Genomic DNA, 20295 nt, shown 5'->3' on the forward strand with positions numbered 1-20295 from the left:
TTCCTCCAGCTCCCCTTTCTGTGGTCCTGGATCTCTGATGCAGAAGGAGCGTTCGTTGGAGGACCAGTGTGATGCAGAAGATGCGGTGTGATGAGCTTGCTGTGACCCTTCAATCCTTTCTTTGTCACCTTGTTGTTCCCATTCCCGCACTTCGACTGATTCTACCTAGGGTAGCTCTGAAATCCATGGCTTCCTCAGCGTTAGTTTCTCCTCCTCCTTCCCCCCAGTGCTGAGAGAGTTTAAACAGTAGGCCCTGCTTTTGTTCATCCATGGGGGTTTCATGTTCCCATCACTTCAGACTGTCCAAAAGAAAATCTTAATCCTATCTCTCCTCTGCTTAAAAAACTTTCATCTTCTATTGCTCCTCATATTTTCCAAGGTGACGCCCAAATTCTTTGGTGAGGCACTCAAGACCTTCTAGAGATTTCTCACCTAATTCCACAGCTGTTCTCAGATGCCCTCTGCCTCAGCACATTGTCTGCCTTTCTCTAAATGCACATTGTGCATCTTGAGTTCCACAAATTCCTTCTACGTTGGGCTTCCTGCTGTCCATGTTGACAGTACACCAGCTTTCGCCTATCTAGCTACCATTCAGTTTTCAAGCCGTAGATATGTTAGCTGGGTCACAGAACTGGCCCTAGTGGCCCCATGCCCGTCTAACCCTTTCTTCTTCAAATTTCCTTGCCACATCGTTGTATGTCCTTCCACATATAACACTTGTTTTGTCCTAATTACTCAGTTTTCTGTCACTTTTCCCCAATGCAATGTGTGCTTCTCAAGAAGGATGATATTTTTGTTCATCTTACTCAAATTTGAAAATCTTTGCTCACAGCATCCCCAACAGATGGTTCTCCATCCTCCAGTCGAATGCTGCCAAGGGTGGGGGAAATCAGTGGATATTATTCCTACTAATTTTCTTCTGCGCATCCATTCAATAAATCTACTGAGTATCTACTATACGCTAGACACTGATTTAGGCACTGGGGATACAGAAATATGATAAAAAAAAAACCTCTAGTCCGTCTTAGAATTTGTTGTGTGTGTGTGTGTGTGTGTGTGTGTGTGTGTGTGTTTGTGGGGAAAAATATGTTTAGGACAAAGGTTCAGAGTAACCTCTCACAGTGTGTCAACCTGCGTCATTTGCACACAGAGCTTCATGCAATCACCAGTTGGAGAGCGAATGAATGAACAAAAAGGTCACAGGAACTAGAGATGGCCTTTGCTGCCATCACTGAAAGGAAAAATAACTAGAAATCTGTTTGGCTGAAACCAGAAGAGCAGCATCCCTGTAAGGGAAGAGCACTCTAGTTCTATATATCCTTAGTACGAGCATAACACGGCAAGCTTAGAGAGAACAACCAAAGGGGAAAATATCCTTATGTGATGGAGAATGCTATCCTTGGCACTGCACAAAAGCATATGGGAGTCCCTGAGGGTGAGAGTCTTGCACAGCAAGGCTTCATTGCAGTCACTTGTAGGTCATGATGCAGCGGAAGTCCTTCTGGCCCAGGAAAATCCTTAATGGTTGAAATCCTCGAGAAGCATGTGTCGTCAGATTGTAGTGAGGGAACGAGCAGGCCTGCTTTTCGTCCTGCCCAGCTCCCGCATGGCTAGCTTTACACCCGAAATAACAACACACAAATTGTATTCATTTAAACACTGCTTGGCCCATTAGTTCTAGCCTCTTCTTGGCTAACTCTCATATCTTGACTAACCAATTTCTAATAATCTGTGTAGCACCACAAGGTGGTGGCTTACCGAGAAAGATTCAGCATGTCTGACCTGGCAGCTGGCTCCATCGCGTCTGGCCTCACTTCCTTCTACCCAGCATCCTGTTCTGTTTACTCTGCCTACCTAGTTTTCTGTCCTATCAAAGGGCCAAGGCAGTTTCTTTATTAACCAATGAAAGTAACACATAGACAGATGACATCTCCTCCATCATCAGATCCTGGTTTTCTTTCCCAAGATTCTCAAACTTAGCAGTATCTCGAAGATCAATGGAGGATCTTGATAAGAACACAAACATCTAGGCTCTAATCCTAGGAAGCCTAAAATTAGAGTGGAAGTAGAACCTAGACATCCACCCTTTTCGGGGATCCCAGGTTATTCTGACACACAGACATCTCTAGAATGTGGACTTCCTTCATCACTGTCTCCAGCTGAGGGAGGAAGTGAAGATGTAGATTTTGTTAACCTAAGCAGAGGCCCAATCCTCCCAGGTCTCTGGCCCATTCTCCCTATTGGCGACTCCACAGATTCTCTGGATTTTGTAAGTTTAGTAAATTGTAGTATCTTTCAATCATGAGATGTTATAAGGGAAAAAGATATCCAAGTTCAACTACTTGGCTCTGATCAGTGGTTCTTCATTGAGAATAGTCACTCATCTAAATCTCAAACAAGAAGGATAGATTGCTCAGTAACCATTACCACTGGCTACTTTGGCAGAGCATCTAGGTTTGGTTTCAAGCACCCACATGGAAGATCCAAACTGTCTATAACTCCAGTCTCAAGGGATCTAGTGCTCTTTTCTACCCTTTATAGGTGCTTCATGCATGTGGTGCACAGATATACGTGCAGACAAAACACTCACACACATAAAAATAAGTACATTTTTAAAACTTAAGCAACAAACTCTTCTCTACACTGAGTTGAAATCTCTCGTGGAACTGCCAGAAAAGTGTGGATGTTGTGGCCATACACAAATAATCCCAGGGCAGTGTATATGATCTTCTGTGTGGATAACTCATTTCTGAAGTAGAGGAGGGGGGGCGTCACTAGAAAGGGCTTCCCAGAAGGAGTGGGGTGTCTTGGACCCCAGGTTGCTATCCTACTTGTCCAACAAGCTTTCATTCCCTGGGGCTTAGAAGCCGACTTTGCAGTTGACATTCTGAGTTTCAAAGCTCAGATGTGTCACTTGCTTGGCTAATGGACCTCCTGTGAGGTCCATTATGAATTGGCTGAGCCCCCATATCTTCTCTAGAACACAGAACAACGTCTGTCTCACTGTGGCACTGTGAGGTGTTAAACAGAAGACACGAAAGTGCCTAGCACGATGCCAGCCATCGAATGGGTTCTTAATGGAGGCTCGATTTTATTGTCATTCCCAAGTCCGTGCTTCATATATAGTCTGATTAGACTGAAGCTCTGCTCTGTCTATGGACTTTCTTTTCTTATGTGTGGGGTTTCCTGGAAAGTGTTGACAGGTTTCCATGGCATCGTCACATGGTTCAGGTGCCATTAAAACGTGTGAGGGTTAAGAGAAGGCAAAAGATGGCATTTGTATGAGACTGGAGGAGGAAGGACTGTGCAATATGACTCCCTGTGTCACTGTAAGATTGTCCACATTATTTTAAAGTTCTACTGCACTTCATCCGCTCCCCATGTCACCACCTTAGAGCCACCTACCTGAGTGCTCAGGGTAGCACAGCAAGAGAAGGGCATCAGTGACTTCCCAGCATGTAACTGTATTCGTCAGAAGATAAACTCTATGAGTGATAACTCATTCATGGCTGTACCCCAATCAGCAGCACAGCATCTCTCCCTAAATGGACAAGGAACAGTTGCTTACAAAATGGACTCAATCCAAGAGGCTTTTGGTAAATCCAGAATGAAAACTCTCCTTGACCTTGTCTCAGCCTCTTCTCCCTACCACCCTCCCTTGGCTTATTCTTTATCCTCTGAGCTCTGCTTGGGAATCTGAACTCCAAGCCTGGCTCCCCTACTGCTCTGGGCTGATCTAACTTAAATATGTCCCTTGTCGAATAACTGTAAACACTGTCGAACCCAACCTGAGATTTAGGAATAATGCAGGTATTGCCCCTAAGAGCATCACGGACTTCTCAGGGTCTTCCACTCACTGAGACACAACTGTGAATCAATCTTGCCTCTTACTTTCAAATTCAAGGCTTACTATTTTGTTCCAAGCTGACTTGGAACATGCAGGCTTGTGGGGGCGGTGGAGGGAAGCCTCTGTATCCAGGAGGACTCAACTTTATTCTCTCTGGGCTCTTGCTCAAACACGGGACCCAATATGATGTGTTCCTGACGCAGACTTCCAAAATTCAGGTGCCTACCATTCCCCTTAGTAACTGTGATGTTGGTCAAATGACTTAACCTTTCTGAGCTCGAATGTGCCATCTATAGAATGGATATGATCATGCCTCCTTCCCTGGTAAGATAAGAAAAGCATTGAGCATCATCAGGTTTTCCTTCATGGATCCAGATTCTAATTGCGTCAGTCGAACTACCAGAGCATCCCAAGTCACATCTGTCTGCCATGCCCCTTAGACAGAGCAGGGAGTTGAGGACCTGCAAGGACTCTGCACAAACATCTCCTGAGGTGGGCAGAGGAAACCCAGGAAGCTCTGCTGTGTGCTTGCATCCAGATGACATGTCAGAGCAAGCGCAGCCGGGGCTGCATCTATAACTTTAATGTCAATTGGCTGTGACGCCTGTGCAGGGGGGCCTGGATTTAGAAGCAGAGCAGATTGACTCTACCGAGGCTGGTGACAGGCCCTAAGCTCTGTTCCCATTGGAGAAAGTGGAGGGCGTAGCAGGAGGGAGAATTGCTCAGTCTGGCCTGGTGGCATTGTTTTATTAATGATCTGGACGAGCAGAGGAACAGTGATTTTAATTAAATTTGCCAGCAATATTAAAAGATGTCGGGAGCTACCGCTGAGGACACAGACACCTTGCAGAAGGCCCTGGGGAGTGAGGGGGAGTGAATTAGGAGAATAAGCCAGGAAGGAGACAGGAGGTCGTGGACTAAGCCAGGACATGCGTTCTGCTGAAGGGGCAAAAGGGGAGCAGGGGGTCACTCTGTGTGGAGTAAGCCATAGTCCCCCGTTATCTGCAGCTGCTCTGTTCCCAAGCATATTTTGAACTAATCTTCCTCTTCCAGTCTTTTCTTCCTTAGAGCTATCCTAAGCCTTTGGGGAAATGGATTTTTCTGAAACACAAATCAGACCATGTTATTCTTCTGTTTAGAATCCCATCATTGGTTTTCCTTGTCTTAGGATCAAATTCCATCTTCTCAGCCTGCCATGGAAGACCTATAGTGAATGAACACGCCCCTGCCATCCGGCTTCTTCTTCTGGCTTCTCTTCCCTGTGCTCTCTTTCCTGTAATCCAAGGCACGCAGCAGCCTGTCTCAAGTCTCCATGTCTTTGCCGGGGCTGTTCTCTTTGACTGGAATGCTCTTCTTGCTTTCTTTATTTTCTTCTTCTTTTTTAAAGCTCACTCATGCTTGAAGACCTATTTCAGGGATCATCTCCTTCAGAACTGCCTCCCCGAGTCCCACGCTGGCTCAGCGCCCTCCCCGAGTACCCGGAGCCTTCTGCCCTTGCCCCCACACTTTGTAGGGAAACTGTCTATTTTTGTGTCTCTTTCTCCTCCTACTCAAGTGTACCTTGGCGGGCAAACACTGCGTCTCGTTTTTCATTTTACCCACTGGCATGTCGTGGCAAATCACAGGCATTTGTCAATATTTGTCAAGTTGAATGATGAGGAGAATATTCAGGTGGGTGACAGAAGCAGGCAGCCAGTGTAGCCCCGAGCCTGGGGACTCCGAAGCTCTGCCAAATGGCTAGTGTCTCCTCTGTGGGTACAACCACACAGTCACATTGATCCCGAGTCTGCATCAGACTGGGAGCTGACTGGAGCCATTCATGTTCTACAACAAAATGGGACCTTTTGGTAAAATCGAGTGAGTGGCTTAAAACTGTACGCTTTATGTCATTTCCCTGTATATTTTGGCTCTATTAATGATTTCTTTTGGCTTAAACTTTGAGTAAATGATTGAAATAAGACATTTTCTCAAAAATATACAAAAAGAAATAAAAATTTTACTAACTTCATAGGGTTGTTATAAAAATTACAAATAACATGATGTCTGTAGTAAATGCTTAGCAATAGCAATTGCTGTTAATATCTTTTCCAAGCTGAGCCCTATCGCTGGGTCTGGGTCTTTAAAAGGGTAAGGAGACGCCCTGAAAGATTGGAATCTGCCTCAGTTTGTATTTGGGCCTGGAACAGTGGCATTAAATAAAAAGACAATTGACTTTGTAAGAGGATTTGTCCCTTCCAGTCTAACAGCCCTGCAGCCAGAATCTATTTCTGGGGTTCGGAGGGCAGAAAGAGAAAGCAGGCACTCGGAGTTTCTTCCTTCAGCGCCAAACACTGGTGCGAGTGCTTCCTAGCCAGTCGCCTTTCTGCCTTTTCCTTTTATTCTTGCCTTCAGCTTGCCTGTTTTCTCAGCCTCCAAGTCTAGTCCCGTGACAGGGCAATCCCCATGACAGCCGGGAGCCACAGTCTGTCTGCAGGACTGAGGAATAACTAAGACCATGGCTCTGCCCTGCTGAGCAGGACAACTACCTCCAAGATGCCCCACGTCTGTGGATGGCTGCCCACTTGGAGATGCCACCTTCATTCATCCCATGGGCTCTTGATTAAAAAGCTGCTTCAGCCGGGCCCACCTGCATCTCCTTCTGCACGGCACCTATGAGAATCCACCAAGCTTTCAAAGTGGAGGCTAGAAGGCAAGATCCTCTCTTGTCTGCAATTCTCAAGGGCAAATGAGGATCAGATTTGTGGATGGGGATCTCTCTGCACACCACAGCTCCAAGACCATTTTATAAGCTTTGGATGCGATGCTGAACATTTTCAAGCACTCTGCTCCTGAATAGTTATCTCATGACCCCTTATCTTCCGCGTGAAGTCAAGGACAAGGACCCCAAGCCACTGTTATGGTGATGATGCTCAGTTCCTGGTTTAGTGTGGGCCCCAGCCTTGGGCTGCTGTTCTGGGCAATATGAAGGGGAGGTCATCTATAGCTCTCTGGAAGGAAGACCTTTGTAGGTAGAGTATAGGCTGCATATCTTTGTACTGGGGGGAATTTCTGTCAGTGAGTTTTAGGAATTTAAAGAGAGCCTACACAACCTCTAAAATTGACTCATGATTCATCTATGAGATCTTTATATATTTCCAAAGCAATTAACTATAATTTAGATCATAAAATAGTTTTTGAAGAAGGCTGATTGATCTCTCAGGAGGCTTTTTTTTTTTTTTGGTGACTACATTTATCCATTTCAAAAGTGCGCATTTAAGAAACCCTGCTAACACCTACTCAGGATTCCACAGTAAACAGGGGAGACCCAGCCCTTGCTCTTATGTGAGCACAGCTTAATGGATAAGACATTAATCATCTAATACTAGAAAATAAACATACAACTTCAGAGCATTTGAAATGCCATAGAGAGAAAGACTCCAATGGGAGGAGATAAGAGAGAGCACTGACCATTTTAATCAGTCAAAGGACATTTGCTGTTGTTGAGAAAGTGATACTGGGTTGGTACAGAGTGTTGTTGGGATGGGAAGGTACAAAGAGGAAGCTCTCCTTCCAGGCATGAATAACGGCACGTGCAAAGGTCCTGAGGTAGATACTAGCTTGTATAATCAGGGAGAAATGAAGGAAGGGCAAGGGCATTGCTGAATTGTAGTGAGATAACAAGAGGATGAAGTGGGAAGATAATGAAGGATATAGCTCCCATAGGGCTTTTTTTTTTTTTTTTTTTTTTTTTTTTTTTTTTTTTTTGCTGGTCATGGTAGGGAATCAAGGATTTATACCAAAAGCAAGAAGAAACTATGGAAGATCTTTAGCTAGGGGGGAGTGAGACACTTAAATCTGTGGTTTTATAGGGTTGGGGGACGGCTGATTGATGACTATGCTTGACTGGAAATATTGTTCAGTGGTAGGGTACTTGTCTAGCATGTGTGGGGTCCTTGGTTCTCGTCCCAGAATCCCAATAGTACTGACTGAAGAGGAAAGCAGAATTGAGATTTATTCTCTGGCAAGAGTTGGAGTGGGGCTTTTAGTTAGAAGGTCACTGTAGCAGGTCCATCGGATAGGGGACAATGGTGGCTTGGACCTTGAGGGTAGTGGTGAAGACCGGAAAGAGAGCTAACAGGATTCAGTGCGGGACTGGACACAGAGCAGGAGGGAGAGGCTGCTTGCGGACGAACACCTGTTACCTGCACAGATAACTGGGTAGGTGGGAGCGATGCTTTCAGAAGTGAGAACCACTGGAGAAAGAACAGCCTGTGTGGAAGATGAGGACCTCGACGCCTCTGAGGCGTTGAATAACTGGAAGCCCATGTCCACCCATTACTAACCACACTCCACAGGGGTTTAGCAGCAAGGGGGAAGTGGATGGCTTGCCTATAAAAACTTGGGCTTGGTTGTTTCCATCCCTGTTTTGTCTGAATGAGCCAGAGAGCAGAAGGATTTACAGCCACAAATGAAGTCGCCTCGGTTGGAAACCCTGAGTGTCCTTCCAGTCTCTTCAAAAGGGCCACCACGCAGTGCTTTGAGCCCAACAGATAAGGCCGCGTGCCTTCCCCAAATATGCTTCACGTCTTTACAGACGTGTTTATGAGAACCGTTCACATGTTTTATTAGTAACAATGTCTACTTATTGGCCCTCTCTATGTTTTCCCTCAGAATTCTGCATCTGAATGATCCATAGCCTGTCTTGCGCATGGTTTGATAGGTGAGCCAGAGGCACAGTCGGAGGCACACTTTGCAGAGTTTCAGTTTAATTCCGGTGCAGACAGCGGTCACTATGAAATTAATTTTATTATTTTTACAAGGAGCCTCAAAGATCCCTGGCTGCCTCCAGAAGTTTTGTATTTGAGGAAGAAGCTTTTACCACAAGAGCTCAATTACACACAGAACAAGGTGTTCTATCCCAGGGACCAGCCCATTAAAAACACACCTCAATTCAGCACACACGCTTGCAAACCTGTGCTTTGCAAGGTTCTTGAGTACGGAAGCAAGGCAAAGAAGACTGAGATTTCTAGCAATGGTACAAGTGAGAAAAAAAAAAAACTCAGGGCACAAAAACCTCTTTGAAGTTTATTCTAGGGACAAGGGGAGCTACAACTCAGGACTAGGGGGTGTCATTTGGGTTTCCACTCCTAGCCTTGCCAGCTATTTCAAACCATTCTGCCACCGAGTCTCCACCAGATGGTTTTTGAGGCCAGAGAAGCTATTCGTGTCTTCCATTGACATCCAGTTTTCCAAGTGAGAGACAGCCCCGTATGTCAGTGCCATATGTCAATCGAGGTGAACCATCCATTTGTGTTGGTGGGAACCTGCCATTTGTTGACCCCATTTTTTTCTCATGTCTTTTCCTGCCTCTCTGATTTTTCTTTCTAGGTCTCAGGCCTGTCAGGAGGACCATTGGTGCTGTGGTGGAGCAGGAAGCTAAGTCTTGTGTATGGCGTGGTTACGGTTGCAGCCTCTCACCTCTGCCTTCCTCCATTTTGGGCTGGTTACTTTTGTGCTCTTCCTGAATGGTCTTCGAGCAGAGGCCGGTGACTCGGGGGATGTGCCCAGCGCAGGCCAGAACAATGAGTCCTGTTCGGGGTCATCGGACTGCAAGGAGGGGGTCATCCTGCCAATCTGGTACCCAGAGAACCCTTCCCTTGGGGATAAGATTGCTAGGGTCATTGTCTATTTTGTGGCCCTGATATATATGTTTCTTGGGGTGTCTATCATTGCTGACCGCTTCATGGCGTCGATTGAAGTTATCACCTCCCAGGAGAGGGAAGTGACTATCAAAAAGCCCAATGGAGAGACCAGCACAACTACAATTCGGGTCTGGAATGAAACTGTTTCCAATTTGACCCTGATGGCCCTGGGCTCATCTGCTCCAGAGATTCTCTTGTCTCTGATTGAGGTGTGTGGTCACGGGTTCATTGCTGGTGACCTGGGGCCATCCACCATTGTCGGCAGCGCGGCCTTCAACATGTTCATCATCATTGGTATCTGCGTCTATGTGATCCCGGACGGGGAGACCCGGAAGATCAAGCACCTGCGAGTCTTCTTCGTCACTGCTGCTTGGAGCATCTTTGCCTATATCTGGCTCTACATGATCCTGGCAGTCTTCTCTCCTGGTGTGGTCCAGGTGTGGGAAGGCCTCCTTACCCTCTTCTTCTTTCCAGTGTGTGTCCTGCTGGCTTGGGCGGCAGATAAGCGGCTGCTCTTCTACAAATACATGCACAAAAAATACCGCACAGATAAACACCGAGGAATTATCATTGAGACAGAGGGCGAGCACCCTAAGGGCATTGAGATGGATGGGAAAATGATGAACTCCCACTTCCTAGATGGGAACCTGGTCCCCTTGGAAGGGAAGGAGGTAGATGAGTCTCGCAGGGAGATGATCCGGATTCTTAAGGATCTGAAACAAAAACACCCGGAGAAGGACTTAGATCAGCTGGTGGAGATGGCCAATTACTATGCTCTTTCCCACCAACAGAAGAGCCGCGCTTTCTACCGCATCCAAGCCACCCGCATGATGACAGGCGCAGGCAATATACTTAAGAAACATGCGGCGGAGCAGGCCAAGAAGACCGCCAGCATGAGCGAGGTGCACACAGATGAGCCCGAGGACTTTGCCTCCAAGGTCTTCTTCGACCCGTGTTCCTACCAGTGCCTGGAGAACTGTGGAGCTGTCCTCCTGACGGTGGTGAGGAAAGGAGGGGACGTGTCCAAGACCATGTACGTGGACTACAAAACAGAGGATGGCTCTGCCAATGCCGGGGCCGACTATGAGTTCACAGAGGGCACGGTGGTTCTGAAGCCAGGCGAGACCCAGAAGGAGTTCTCGGTGGGCATCATTGACGATGACATTTTTGAGGAGGACGAGCACTTTTTTGTGAGGCTGAGCAATGTCCGTGTGGAAGAGGAGCAGCTGGAGGAAGGGATGCCCCCAGCCATGCTCAATAGTCTTCCCTTGCCTCGGGCTGTCCTGGCCTCCCCTTGTGTGGCCACAGTGACCATCTTGGATGATGACCATGCAGGAATTTTCACTTTTGAATGTGATACCATTCATGTCAGTGAGAGCATTGGCGTTATGGAAGTCAAGGTTCTGAGGACATCAGGTGCCCGGGGCACAGTCATCGTCCCTTTTAGGACAGTAGAAGGGACCGCCAAGGGTGGTGGTGAGGACTTTGAGGATACGTATGGGGAGCTGGAGTTCAAGAATGATGAAACTGTGTAAGTAACCTTCCCGTATTTCCTTCCCGCACAGCCCACCCTGCGCCGCCTCTCTGAACGTCCACACAACTCCTTCCATCGCTCCGTTATGTCTGTGTTAATTGCAAACTTTGCTTTCATCACAGGTGTGCGGGATCAGCAGACACCACTGGACGGGGCCTGTGCCCAAGCCCCCCTTAAGTTTTCTCGTTCTAAATTGTTTCTAGACAAAGAGTCCTGTGGCACGATCTAAGCACACAGAACGTTCTGTCCATCAAAACTCAAGATGATGCATGGCAGAGGTGTGAGACAGTAGATGTTTATATGCGATCTTGGAGAATGCTAGCCAGCAAGCAAGAGCTGGGAAAGCACACAGGCTTCTCCCTCTTCTCTCTTCCGTACCAAGGGTTATGAGTTTGGAAACTTACTATTCTAGGACAATAATAGTCTGATCATAATATCCTCAAGGAAATAATTGGCACTGGTTTATTTCTCCCCAGGACCACATTGCAGTTGTGCTGCGTCGCCAGATTCCAGACACTCCCCTTTCCATTTAGAAATTGAGAAGCTGATTGAAACTTGGCAATGCCTTTAAATATCCATAAGCTATTTTGTGGAACATGGCTTGTCTAACTTGAATGAGGCAAGTTGATGACCAGAATACTGGAAATGTCATGGAGAGGGAAAAGTCTTGGGGTCACTGTCTTTTGCCTCTATGGTCCGGTATAAGCTTCAAATCCTGGCTAGACACTGAAGGAGATTTGCAAAAGAAACCATGTCTTCTGTGTGGTCCTTTGTTTCACAGTCCAAGTCTCCCCTGCACTGTTTCTCCACTGCTGCCCCATCCCTGCCATCAGAACCTGAGAGGCTGTTCTTCTGTCGTCTCTCTTCACTGATCCTTCCTGAAAATGGGGCATTCTGAATCTCTGGTTGCACAGATAACACTGAAAAAGTAAAAATTGGCTTTCTTAGCTTGCAGCAGGGTCAGCTTTTCAAGGAAGCTTATGAGGATACCAATGAGAAAGGGACCCTCCTCTGAGTACCTACTGTTCCACAGTAGGAGATGCTGTGGAGGAGAGATATCAAGGGCGATGGAAAACTGCTCCCAGAACCCGGGACTTCTGTTTGGGAGAAATGGAATCATTCAGAAAGCAGAAAGAAAGGGAGGGAAGGGTCTCATGGAAAGGGATATCCATAGGCCCAGAAAAGGTGTTCTTGGAGAATTTCTTCTTGGGTCTGCCTGTTGGGCAGCCATGGGACGATCTGAAAGGCTTCAATTCTGCTGGCAACAGCTGGGTGGCCCAAGAGATTCTTCTGTTGTGTTTCCCCTGTCTCTTTTTGACTTTGAACAAGTCACTTAGTAACTGAAAGAAACACTCATATGAAGTGTGACGATAACAATACTTTCCTTGTCTGGAGGCAGGGTCGGATTATCACACATGTCCTTCCAGCTCTAAGATCTTCTGAATCCAAATGTAGGCATTGAATGTTGGTCATATTATCACTCGCTAAAAGAATAGGGCAAGGGAAACGGACTCCTAAATTGTAATAGCCTTTGAGAAGTTGGTTTGTCAGAACACTGTTGAGACTTTTTTACTAGGAAGGATAATCATTCATTAACATCAGTAAAAACCCATGCCTTCTGGAGAATACTAGCCATTTCTACATGATCTACGATAGTATTCATGCATTTAAGGAAAGCCAGGCTCTCACTGGGAAGATAAACTTGGTGAAGTTTCACACATGTTCATGGTCTTGTTGGCATGTGTTCACTGTCAGACATTAGATGACATAAAATCCACACAGTGCCCTGTAGTTGGCTAGATTTGGGGGGCGGGGGGATTCGCAGTCAATATTTGTCTTTCAGTGTCATAGACAGTTTCGGGAGATCAGAAATTGGTCCCCAATTTATTCATTCTCTTAATCATCAGTTATTCATCTAGGATATCTGAGTATGACTCCACCTTCTTAAAACTCCTCCCCCTCTCTCTCCCTCCCTCCCTCTCCCTCTCTTTCTCCCTCTCCTCATCTCTCTCTCTTTCCTTCCCTCCTCCCTCTCTCCCTCCCTCCTCTCCCTCCCCTCTATCTTTCTCCCTCTTTCTCTTTTCCTCCCTCCTTCTCTTTCTCTCCCTCCTTTCAATCCCTCTCTCTCTTTCCCTCCCTCCCTCTGCCCCATCCCTTTCCCCTCCTGTGCTACTTGCACATATGTGTGTGTGCCTTGGCTTTGGTAAACAAGTATGTTTCTATCTATCCCTTTGCACTTTGGCCTTTGTACAGTTCGATCCTTTACTCTTTCTTTACTACAGAATAGCAAGCCCAAAGCATGTTACTCTGTTGCCATACAGTCACCTGACCCATGGTGCTTTAAACTGTAATTTTATAACCAGAGACAGCAGAGGTATGGAGTTGAGCAACCATGAACTCTGTATACTTTTGGTCAGAAGCCCAGCTTTTCTACTGACTTAACCACACGAGAAGAAACATTTTATTACCTATGATGTAACTCTCTCACTGATAAAATAGGAATATCTTTCTTCCAGAACTTATTGGGATGCCTCGCGATGTTCTGGTTTCATGGTGTGTGTTCAATAAGCAAGGCTGGTAGCAGCAGTGCGATGAATGAAGAGCATCTTCAGGAGACACTACTGAGGGGATCAGATTACTGGAATCTCTGTATGACTGTAATTAATGCGCATGCTAGACTCTGGTCACTGGGATGAGTCCTCGCTTGAATTTATGAAATAGTAGAACCAGACAGGGCCTTGCACCTTCTAGAGCACCTGCTCCTAAACATTATTATCAGAAGTACACATGGGGTAGAGCATTTCCTGTAAACCTATTATGGCGCTAGTCTCAACTTACAAGTCAAGACTATGAAGGTCCTGACCAAACCATGAGACCTAGAAATAAAAACAGCTTTTCAAATGACTTGCTCAATTGAGTCAAGAATGAGTACTTTCCAATTCCAACTTTCAAATCCCAACCCAACCACAACCCAACTCTTACTAAGGCCTCACTAATTGCAAAGTCATTCTGGGAACTGAGTTTGACACGGTTGGGAACTTGGACAGAAGCTGAGTGATCTTTAGGAAAAAAAAACTCCCTGTTTTGACTCCTTATCTTTTGAAGCTTTGTTTGCCCAATAATTATCAAACCTGGCAATACTGGAACTTTTGCCTAGGTATCACCAAGCTCCAGGCAAGTCCATGCTCTCTCAGGAATACTGGAACCAAGGGGATGGCTCAGTGAGTAAACATGCCTGCTGTGCCACTGTGAGAAACTGAGTTCGAATCCTCAGAACATGAAAGATGAAAGCATAGTGTGAGCGCCTGTAATCTCAGGGCTCCTGTGGGGAGGTGGAAGATGGAGACAGGAAAATCCCTGGGAGTTGGCAAGCCAGCTAACCTAGCATACACAGTAGAAAAACAATAATGAGATCCTGTCTCAGACAAGGTAGAAGATGGCTGACAGCCAAGATTGTCTTCTGAGTTCCACACAAGTGCTGTAGTGTGTGAACCCTTGCATTCACACCCTAGAATGCTTGTGTGCACAAACTAGATTCGTGATGTTTCTTGTTTATGCCTTTAAGGGAGCATCGTGGTACGATGGAAAATCCCGAAGCCTGAAACCTTGATGGAGGAAGGTCATTGGTTAAATAAAGAAACTGCCTTGGCCCTGATAAGACAGAAAATTAGGTAGGCGGAGTAAACAGAACAGAATGCTGGGAGGAAGAGGAAGTGAGCTCAGATGCCATGCCGCTCTCTCCAGGGTAGACGCGATGAAGCAAGCCACCAGGTCAGACATGCTGAATCTTTCCCGGTAAGACTGGTGCTACACAGATTACTAAATATGGGCTAGGCAAGTTGTGAGAGTTAGCCAGAAGAGGCTAGATATATGGGCCAGGCAGTGTTTAAATGAATACAGTTTGTGTGTCGTTATTTTGGGGCATAAGCTAGCCAGGTAGGCCGGGAGCTGGGTGGCAGGAACGCAGCCAACAGCTCCTTCAACAAAACCTGACCAATAGATATGGACTCAAGGCATAGTTATGTCATCTGCATGGGTTTTAGAGATCTTGTCGTTGCTGAAGCAATAGAAATAATATGATCTATCTATCTATCTGTGAGATAATGTTAACTTCAAAATACAAATAGGAGAAAAAATGCACCCTTATCACTCTGCCATCTCCTTCAGGTGCTCAGTCATTCAACAAACATTTACTAAATGTTTGGTATGTCTTAGTTCATTACTCAGCCCTGAGGATAGAGAAATAAGACAAGCTGGCCTTTCATCTCCCAAGGATCTTCCTCTCAGAGAGAAAGGACCAGTGTACACACACAAATATAGACACACAGGAGAACAGTATGTTTGGGAAGGAGTCAGTAAAAAGGGGAGCAAGAGCTCCCTACTGTGTGTGAGAGACAAGTTACTTGTGTGCCAGAGACACACTCAAGTGTTGAGGCACCCTCATTAAGGATACAGTAGGTGGGAGGGAAGGTGGTATGTGACTGACTTTCTCCTGTATTACAAGGAACCGTTGACATGTAACAGATACTGCTGACGTCTTCATGATCCAGGAGAATCCCCAGTTTTGTGCCTATCACTACAGAATTATGGCTGCTGAGTCTACAGCAAACAGTAACAAAACCTCTTGGAGACAGGAGTTTCGCCTGCATGCTAATTTCACTCATTAAGCAAGTGACTGGCTTCTATATATCTCCAGCTCACAGCACGTGTCTTCAAAATAACAGGTTTTTGCAGCTCACAGACCTTTGGGGGGTCTCTGGAAATAGTCAAAGCCACAGATGTCAAGTATGCAAATGGCAGGATCTACTCTAATTAAATAGCAGAGGCCTCCTGTAACGAAGAACGTAGTATTGACTGTGTGGCACGTGTGTAACCCAAATTATATGCTGACGCTGGAAAGTATTTGACCTCTCATTTTACAAATTATAAAGATGAATTCAGAGAGTGAAAGTGATTTTTCTCAATATCACATTAGATATGATGGAAAGTCAGGCTTGGGAGAACATTAGAAGCTACCAATGTGAATGTCCCCTTCTACTTCAGACATCTCTGTTTTATTTTTATTCACAGTAAAACGTTAAGTTTAGAAAGAATATGACAATTTGGATGTGAAAACTACCTTGGGATTGTGAATCTTGGGATATTATGTGACTAATGTCTTAACTAAGAATAATAATACAGCATGGACTATTTTTAATACCTTGGTTCACCTTGAGACTGTTTGGGAAGTAAGACCCTGAACCAATGGGGTTTTATCCCTAATAAAGGTTTGTCTTCCCTGGCCCCATGAAGGAGGCAGGAGACTGATTATTCAAGATGTTGTTTTCTTATTATTTTTTAATGAGAAATTAAACTATGCTTCCCAATCCAGTCTAAAGTCCTGGCAGAAAGCCAGTAGTATATACTTGATAGCCAAAGACAGACTACTTGATCTTCAAATACAGTAAGCACCACATATGTAGACTCTACGTCATTGAGGGACTTTTTGTAATAATCAAATGATTTGAGGATTTTGCTAATTAACATCTCATAAATATTCTCAAGTATCACACTAGTTATCATTCATACAAGTTATACTCTTACCTCTACCATCCACTGAGTATACATGGAAGAAGAATAGAAAGGAACCAGCAGAAGTTTGGAGGAGGGGTGAGGAGGGGTGAGGAGGGGTGTGGAGGGGTGAGGAGGGGGATGGGTTGACAAATGTGGGCAAAATTCTGTGATCTATTATGAGAACGTCACAATAAAACCCATTATTTTATTTGCTCATGTAAAAGAACTGACTTAAACTTAAAGAAGGATGTAAAGCTAAAAAGAAAAAAGTATTCTGGAACATTCTGATAAGTGGATGCTAGTAGTACAAGGTCAGCCATTGATGCCTTCCTTTGCTAAGTGTCAGCATGTGTGGGTACCTTCTGGAAAATCTGTCCTTGCATGCACCCGGTCCAGTTGCCATTTCGTGTCGTGTGAAATCCCCGAAGAAGCACTCGTTCATGGTCCAGATGACACGGCGGTGAGCCCTTGAGCTGGTTCTCTCAAAATAGTGGCATCCTGGCAGCATCTTACTACTCCAAATATAAGAAGTCTGACTGTAGAATGGGCAATGAACGCCATCTCTCTCTAGTAGGCCAGTTCCCCCCAGACATTTTGGTCTGATTTCTCCTGTGTATCCCTTGTGACATTCACTGAACCCACGGCTGGCTCTAACCTTTTCTTTCCGGGTTGTGGTGACTGAGAAGACGAGCTGTTAGCGGCGTGGCAGCTACCTCAGCAGGACAGTCGCCCATTGCCTGGGCTGTAAACCTTCACACGTGTTCATTCTGCTTCCCTCTGCTCCATTAATCTGTATTTGTAGAATATTTTCTCATGCTTGCTCTTTCCTATAAACATGCCCTGCTATACAGGGTCAGTGGCGCCTCTGCTGTGGTGTCCCTGCACTCAACATCTTCCCCCTGAGAGCCTCAGTCCCTCTGCTCCTCTAATCTGATACCCCTCCCGGCATTCCTTTCATCCTCACTGTGGGCATCCCCACTAGGCTGTTCTCTCTCTGATCTATGACTTTGAATAAGCAAGAAGAAGCTGGGAAAGTATCTCTTTAAAAAGCCTGTCACTTGGACAGCAACACTTACTGCATGGTAGCACCAACAAGATGGATGTCTCCCAGGAACCAAAGCCCCGTGATGGTGCTCTTTCCTCCTTCACCGTAATGAATTTGCTTGTCTCTGTGCAAGGCAGAGAGATTTAATCCTGAAGATCCAGCAGAGACGAGAGCTGGTATCAGAGAGCCACCTGGGACCGAGGCAACATGGAGGGTTGCCTTCTTGTTCTGACGGATTTCCTCCTGAGTGTGTGGCCTTAGTCTCTCGGCATCTCTGTCCCTTGCCACCATGATTTCATTGATTACTTCTGGTACACTATAGACCCTGATGACCACCGCTTTCTCTCCAGACATACTTGCAGCCTCTCCCCCAACCTGGAAAACTCTCCAGTCTTAAAGGTCAAATTCTCTGGAGGGAATCGATCTTTCTAGAAATCCGACCATGTAAAAGGCCACTGGCCACCATGTGTTTGTAGTCAAGTCCTTCCTCCTCCTCTCGCCTTCCCACACCAACTAACCTTTCTAACTGGTTGATGGGGTGGAAACATGAAGTTGCCATGACAATTCCGTGAGTGACCTAAAGAGTTGTATTGATAGATGGCGGGCAACGTGACTTAGAAGGGAGTCTCTGGCAAGACAGGCCCCCTGTCCTCTCTAAACTAGCACAGAGTATAAGGCCTGAAGTGGGGCACTGATGCTACAATGGTCTATGCTGTGACAGTTAGCTAGACGAATGCGAGCGCCCATACCTAAACAATGCATCCCACTGACAATGCATGTCACAGCAGGATGAAGCATGCTGGAACAACAGAAAACATTCCCAGTGGGTGATGCTGAGTGGCACAAAATCTCAAAGCGACCAGGGTGATTGCTCTGTTCACTGATCTGCCCTCTCCAGGAGAGTAGCGTCATCGGATAACCTCCCATTTTCAGTTGCATTATTTGGGACTGAGTCCCTTCCAAAGGCTCTTCTTAGGTTTGAGTATCCAGAGTAGCCTGTGTTCAAGACCAAGGTAGAAAGGTGTCATGCTTCTCTAACAGTCAAGTGACACTCCTTCAACCTCTTCCCCTCTACCTGATCCCTGCTGGACCAGCTGGACGACTGGATTCAGCAGGAGCCAGCAGGAAAACCTTCATTATCCTAGGAGGTGCAGCTTGAGGGCTTTCCAGGAACTCCTGGGAGCTCTTCTTCATAAGTGGCACAGTGTGTGTTTCTATCAGGTGTCCAGGGCTGTGGAAGAAAATAGGACTCTCCGTCAGTGTCAGGTCTGGGAAACGAGTGGCGGCTGTTGCAGGGGGCTGTGTTGAGAAGGATCTGTGAGATCATACCTGAACTCGGCTGTAGATATGAGATTAGGCTGCTTATCTGTCAGACCTATTACATGGGGTAGAAGTAGAGAGACATTCATGAAAGAAATAAAGTAGGAGCTTACGTCTCCTTGAGATGTGTTAATGCAAAGTGACTATTCTTTATGTTTTTTATTTATTTAAAAAAATTAATTTTACATACTAGCCACAATTCCCCCTCATCCCTCCCCTTCTCTTCCTCCCATCCCACCTCAGAGGAGGTAAGACCTCTTTTGGGAAGTCAACAAAGTCTAGTATACCAAGTTGAGGCAAGACCAAGCCCTTCTCCCCTGTATTAAGGCTGAGCAATTTATCCAAATAAACAGGGAATGGGTTCCAAAATGTCAGTTCATGTACCCGGGATAAGTCCTGGTCCCACTGCTAGCTGACCAACAGCTCAAGCCCCATACCTGTCACTCACTTCCAGAGGACTTAGTTTAGTCCTATGCAGGATCCCCAGCTCTCGGTCCAGGGTCCATGAGCTCCCACAAGCTCAGATCATCTGTCTCCGTGGTTTTCACAGTCATGGTCTTGACTCCCACCGCCTTGCTCATATGATCCCTCCTCTCTCTTTTCAACTGAACTCTGGGAGCTCAGCCTAGTGCTTGACTGTGGATCACTGCATCTGCTTCCATCAGTTATTACATGTAGGTGCTATGATGACAATTAGGGTAGTCATGAATCTGATTATAGAGGAAGGCCTGTGCAGGTACCCTCTCCACTATTGCTAAGGGTCTTAGCTGGGGTCAAGCTTGTAGATTCCTGGTAATTTACCTAGCCCCTGGTTTCTTCCTAACCCTACAATGGCTCCCTCTATCAGGATATCTCTTTCATTTCTCCCTCTCAATTCCTTTCCCAACTCAGCCATCTAAAGCCCTCATATTTCCATTCCCCATCCCTTCCCTTCTATCCTTCTCCCAATTTACCAGGAGATCTTAACTATTTCCCTTTTCTGGGGCCCTCCATGTGTATCGCTCTTAGGGTCTTCCTTTTTACATAGCTTCTCTGGAGTTATGGATTGTAACCTGGTTATCCCTTGCTTTATATCTAATGTCCACTTATGAGTGAGTACATACCATGCTTGTCTTTCTGAGTCTGGATTTGAAAAAAAAAACTTACTCTGGATGTTTTTTTTCTAGTTCCATCCATTTGTCTGCAAATTTCAAGAGGTCATTGTTTTTTGACAACTGAGTAATACTCCACTGTGTAAATGTACCACATTTTCTTTATCCATCCTTCAGTTGAGGGGCATCTATGTGGTTTTCAGGTTCTATTACAAATAATGCTG

General features: G+C 45.8%; 1 protein-coding gene across 2 annotated transcripts in view; it reads left to right on the top strand.

Annotated features, from left to right (window-relative positions):
• Slc8a3 (solute carrier family 8 member A3) overlaps window positions 1-20295 on the top strand; it is a 146181-nt gene that overhangs the window by 8226 nt on the left and 117660 nt on the right. For both annotated transcript variants that reach the window (XM_050158621.1, XM_050158620.1), the window contains exon 2: window positions 9215-11059. In XM_050158621.1, the coding sequence (XP_050014578.1) occupies window positions 9276-11059 (1784 nt within the window). In that variant the 5' untranslated portion in view covers window positions 9215-9275. The remainder of the gene's footprint in view (window positions 1-9214; window positions 11060-20295) is intronic.

The sequence above is a fragment of the Alexandromys fortis genome, unplaced genomic scaffold (assembly GCF_014885135.2).
Source record: "Alexandromys fortis isolate MF-2015 unplaced genomic scaffold, M_Fortis_MF-2015_v1.1 scaffold_99, whole genome shotgun sequence".
In the NCBI taxonomy this organism is placed as follows: Eukaryota; Metazoa; Chordata; class Mammalia; order Rodentia; family Cricetidae; genus Alexandromys; species Alexandromys fortis.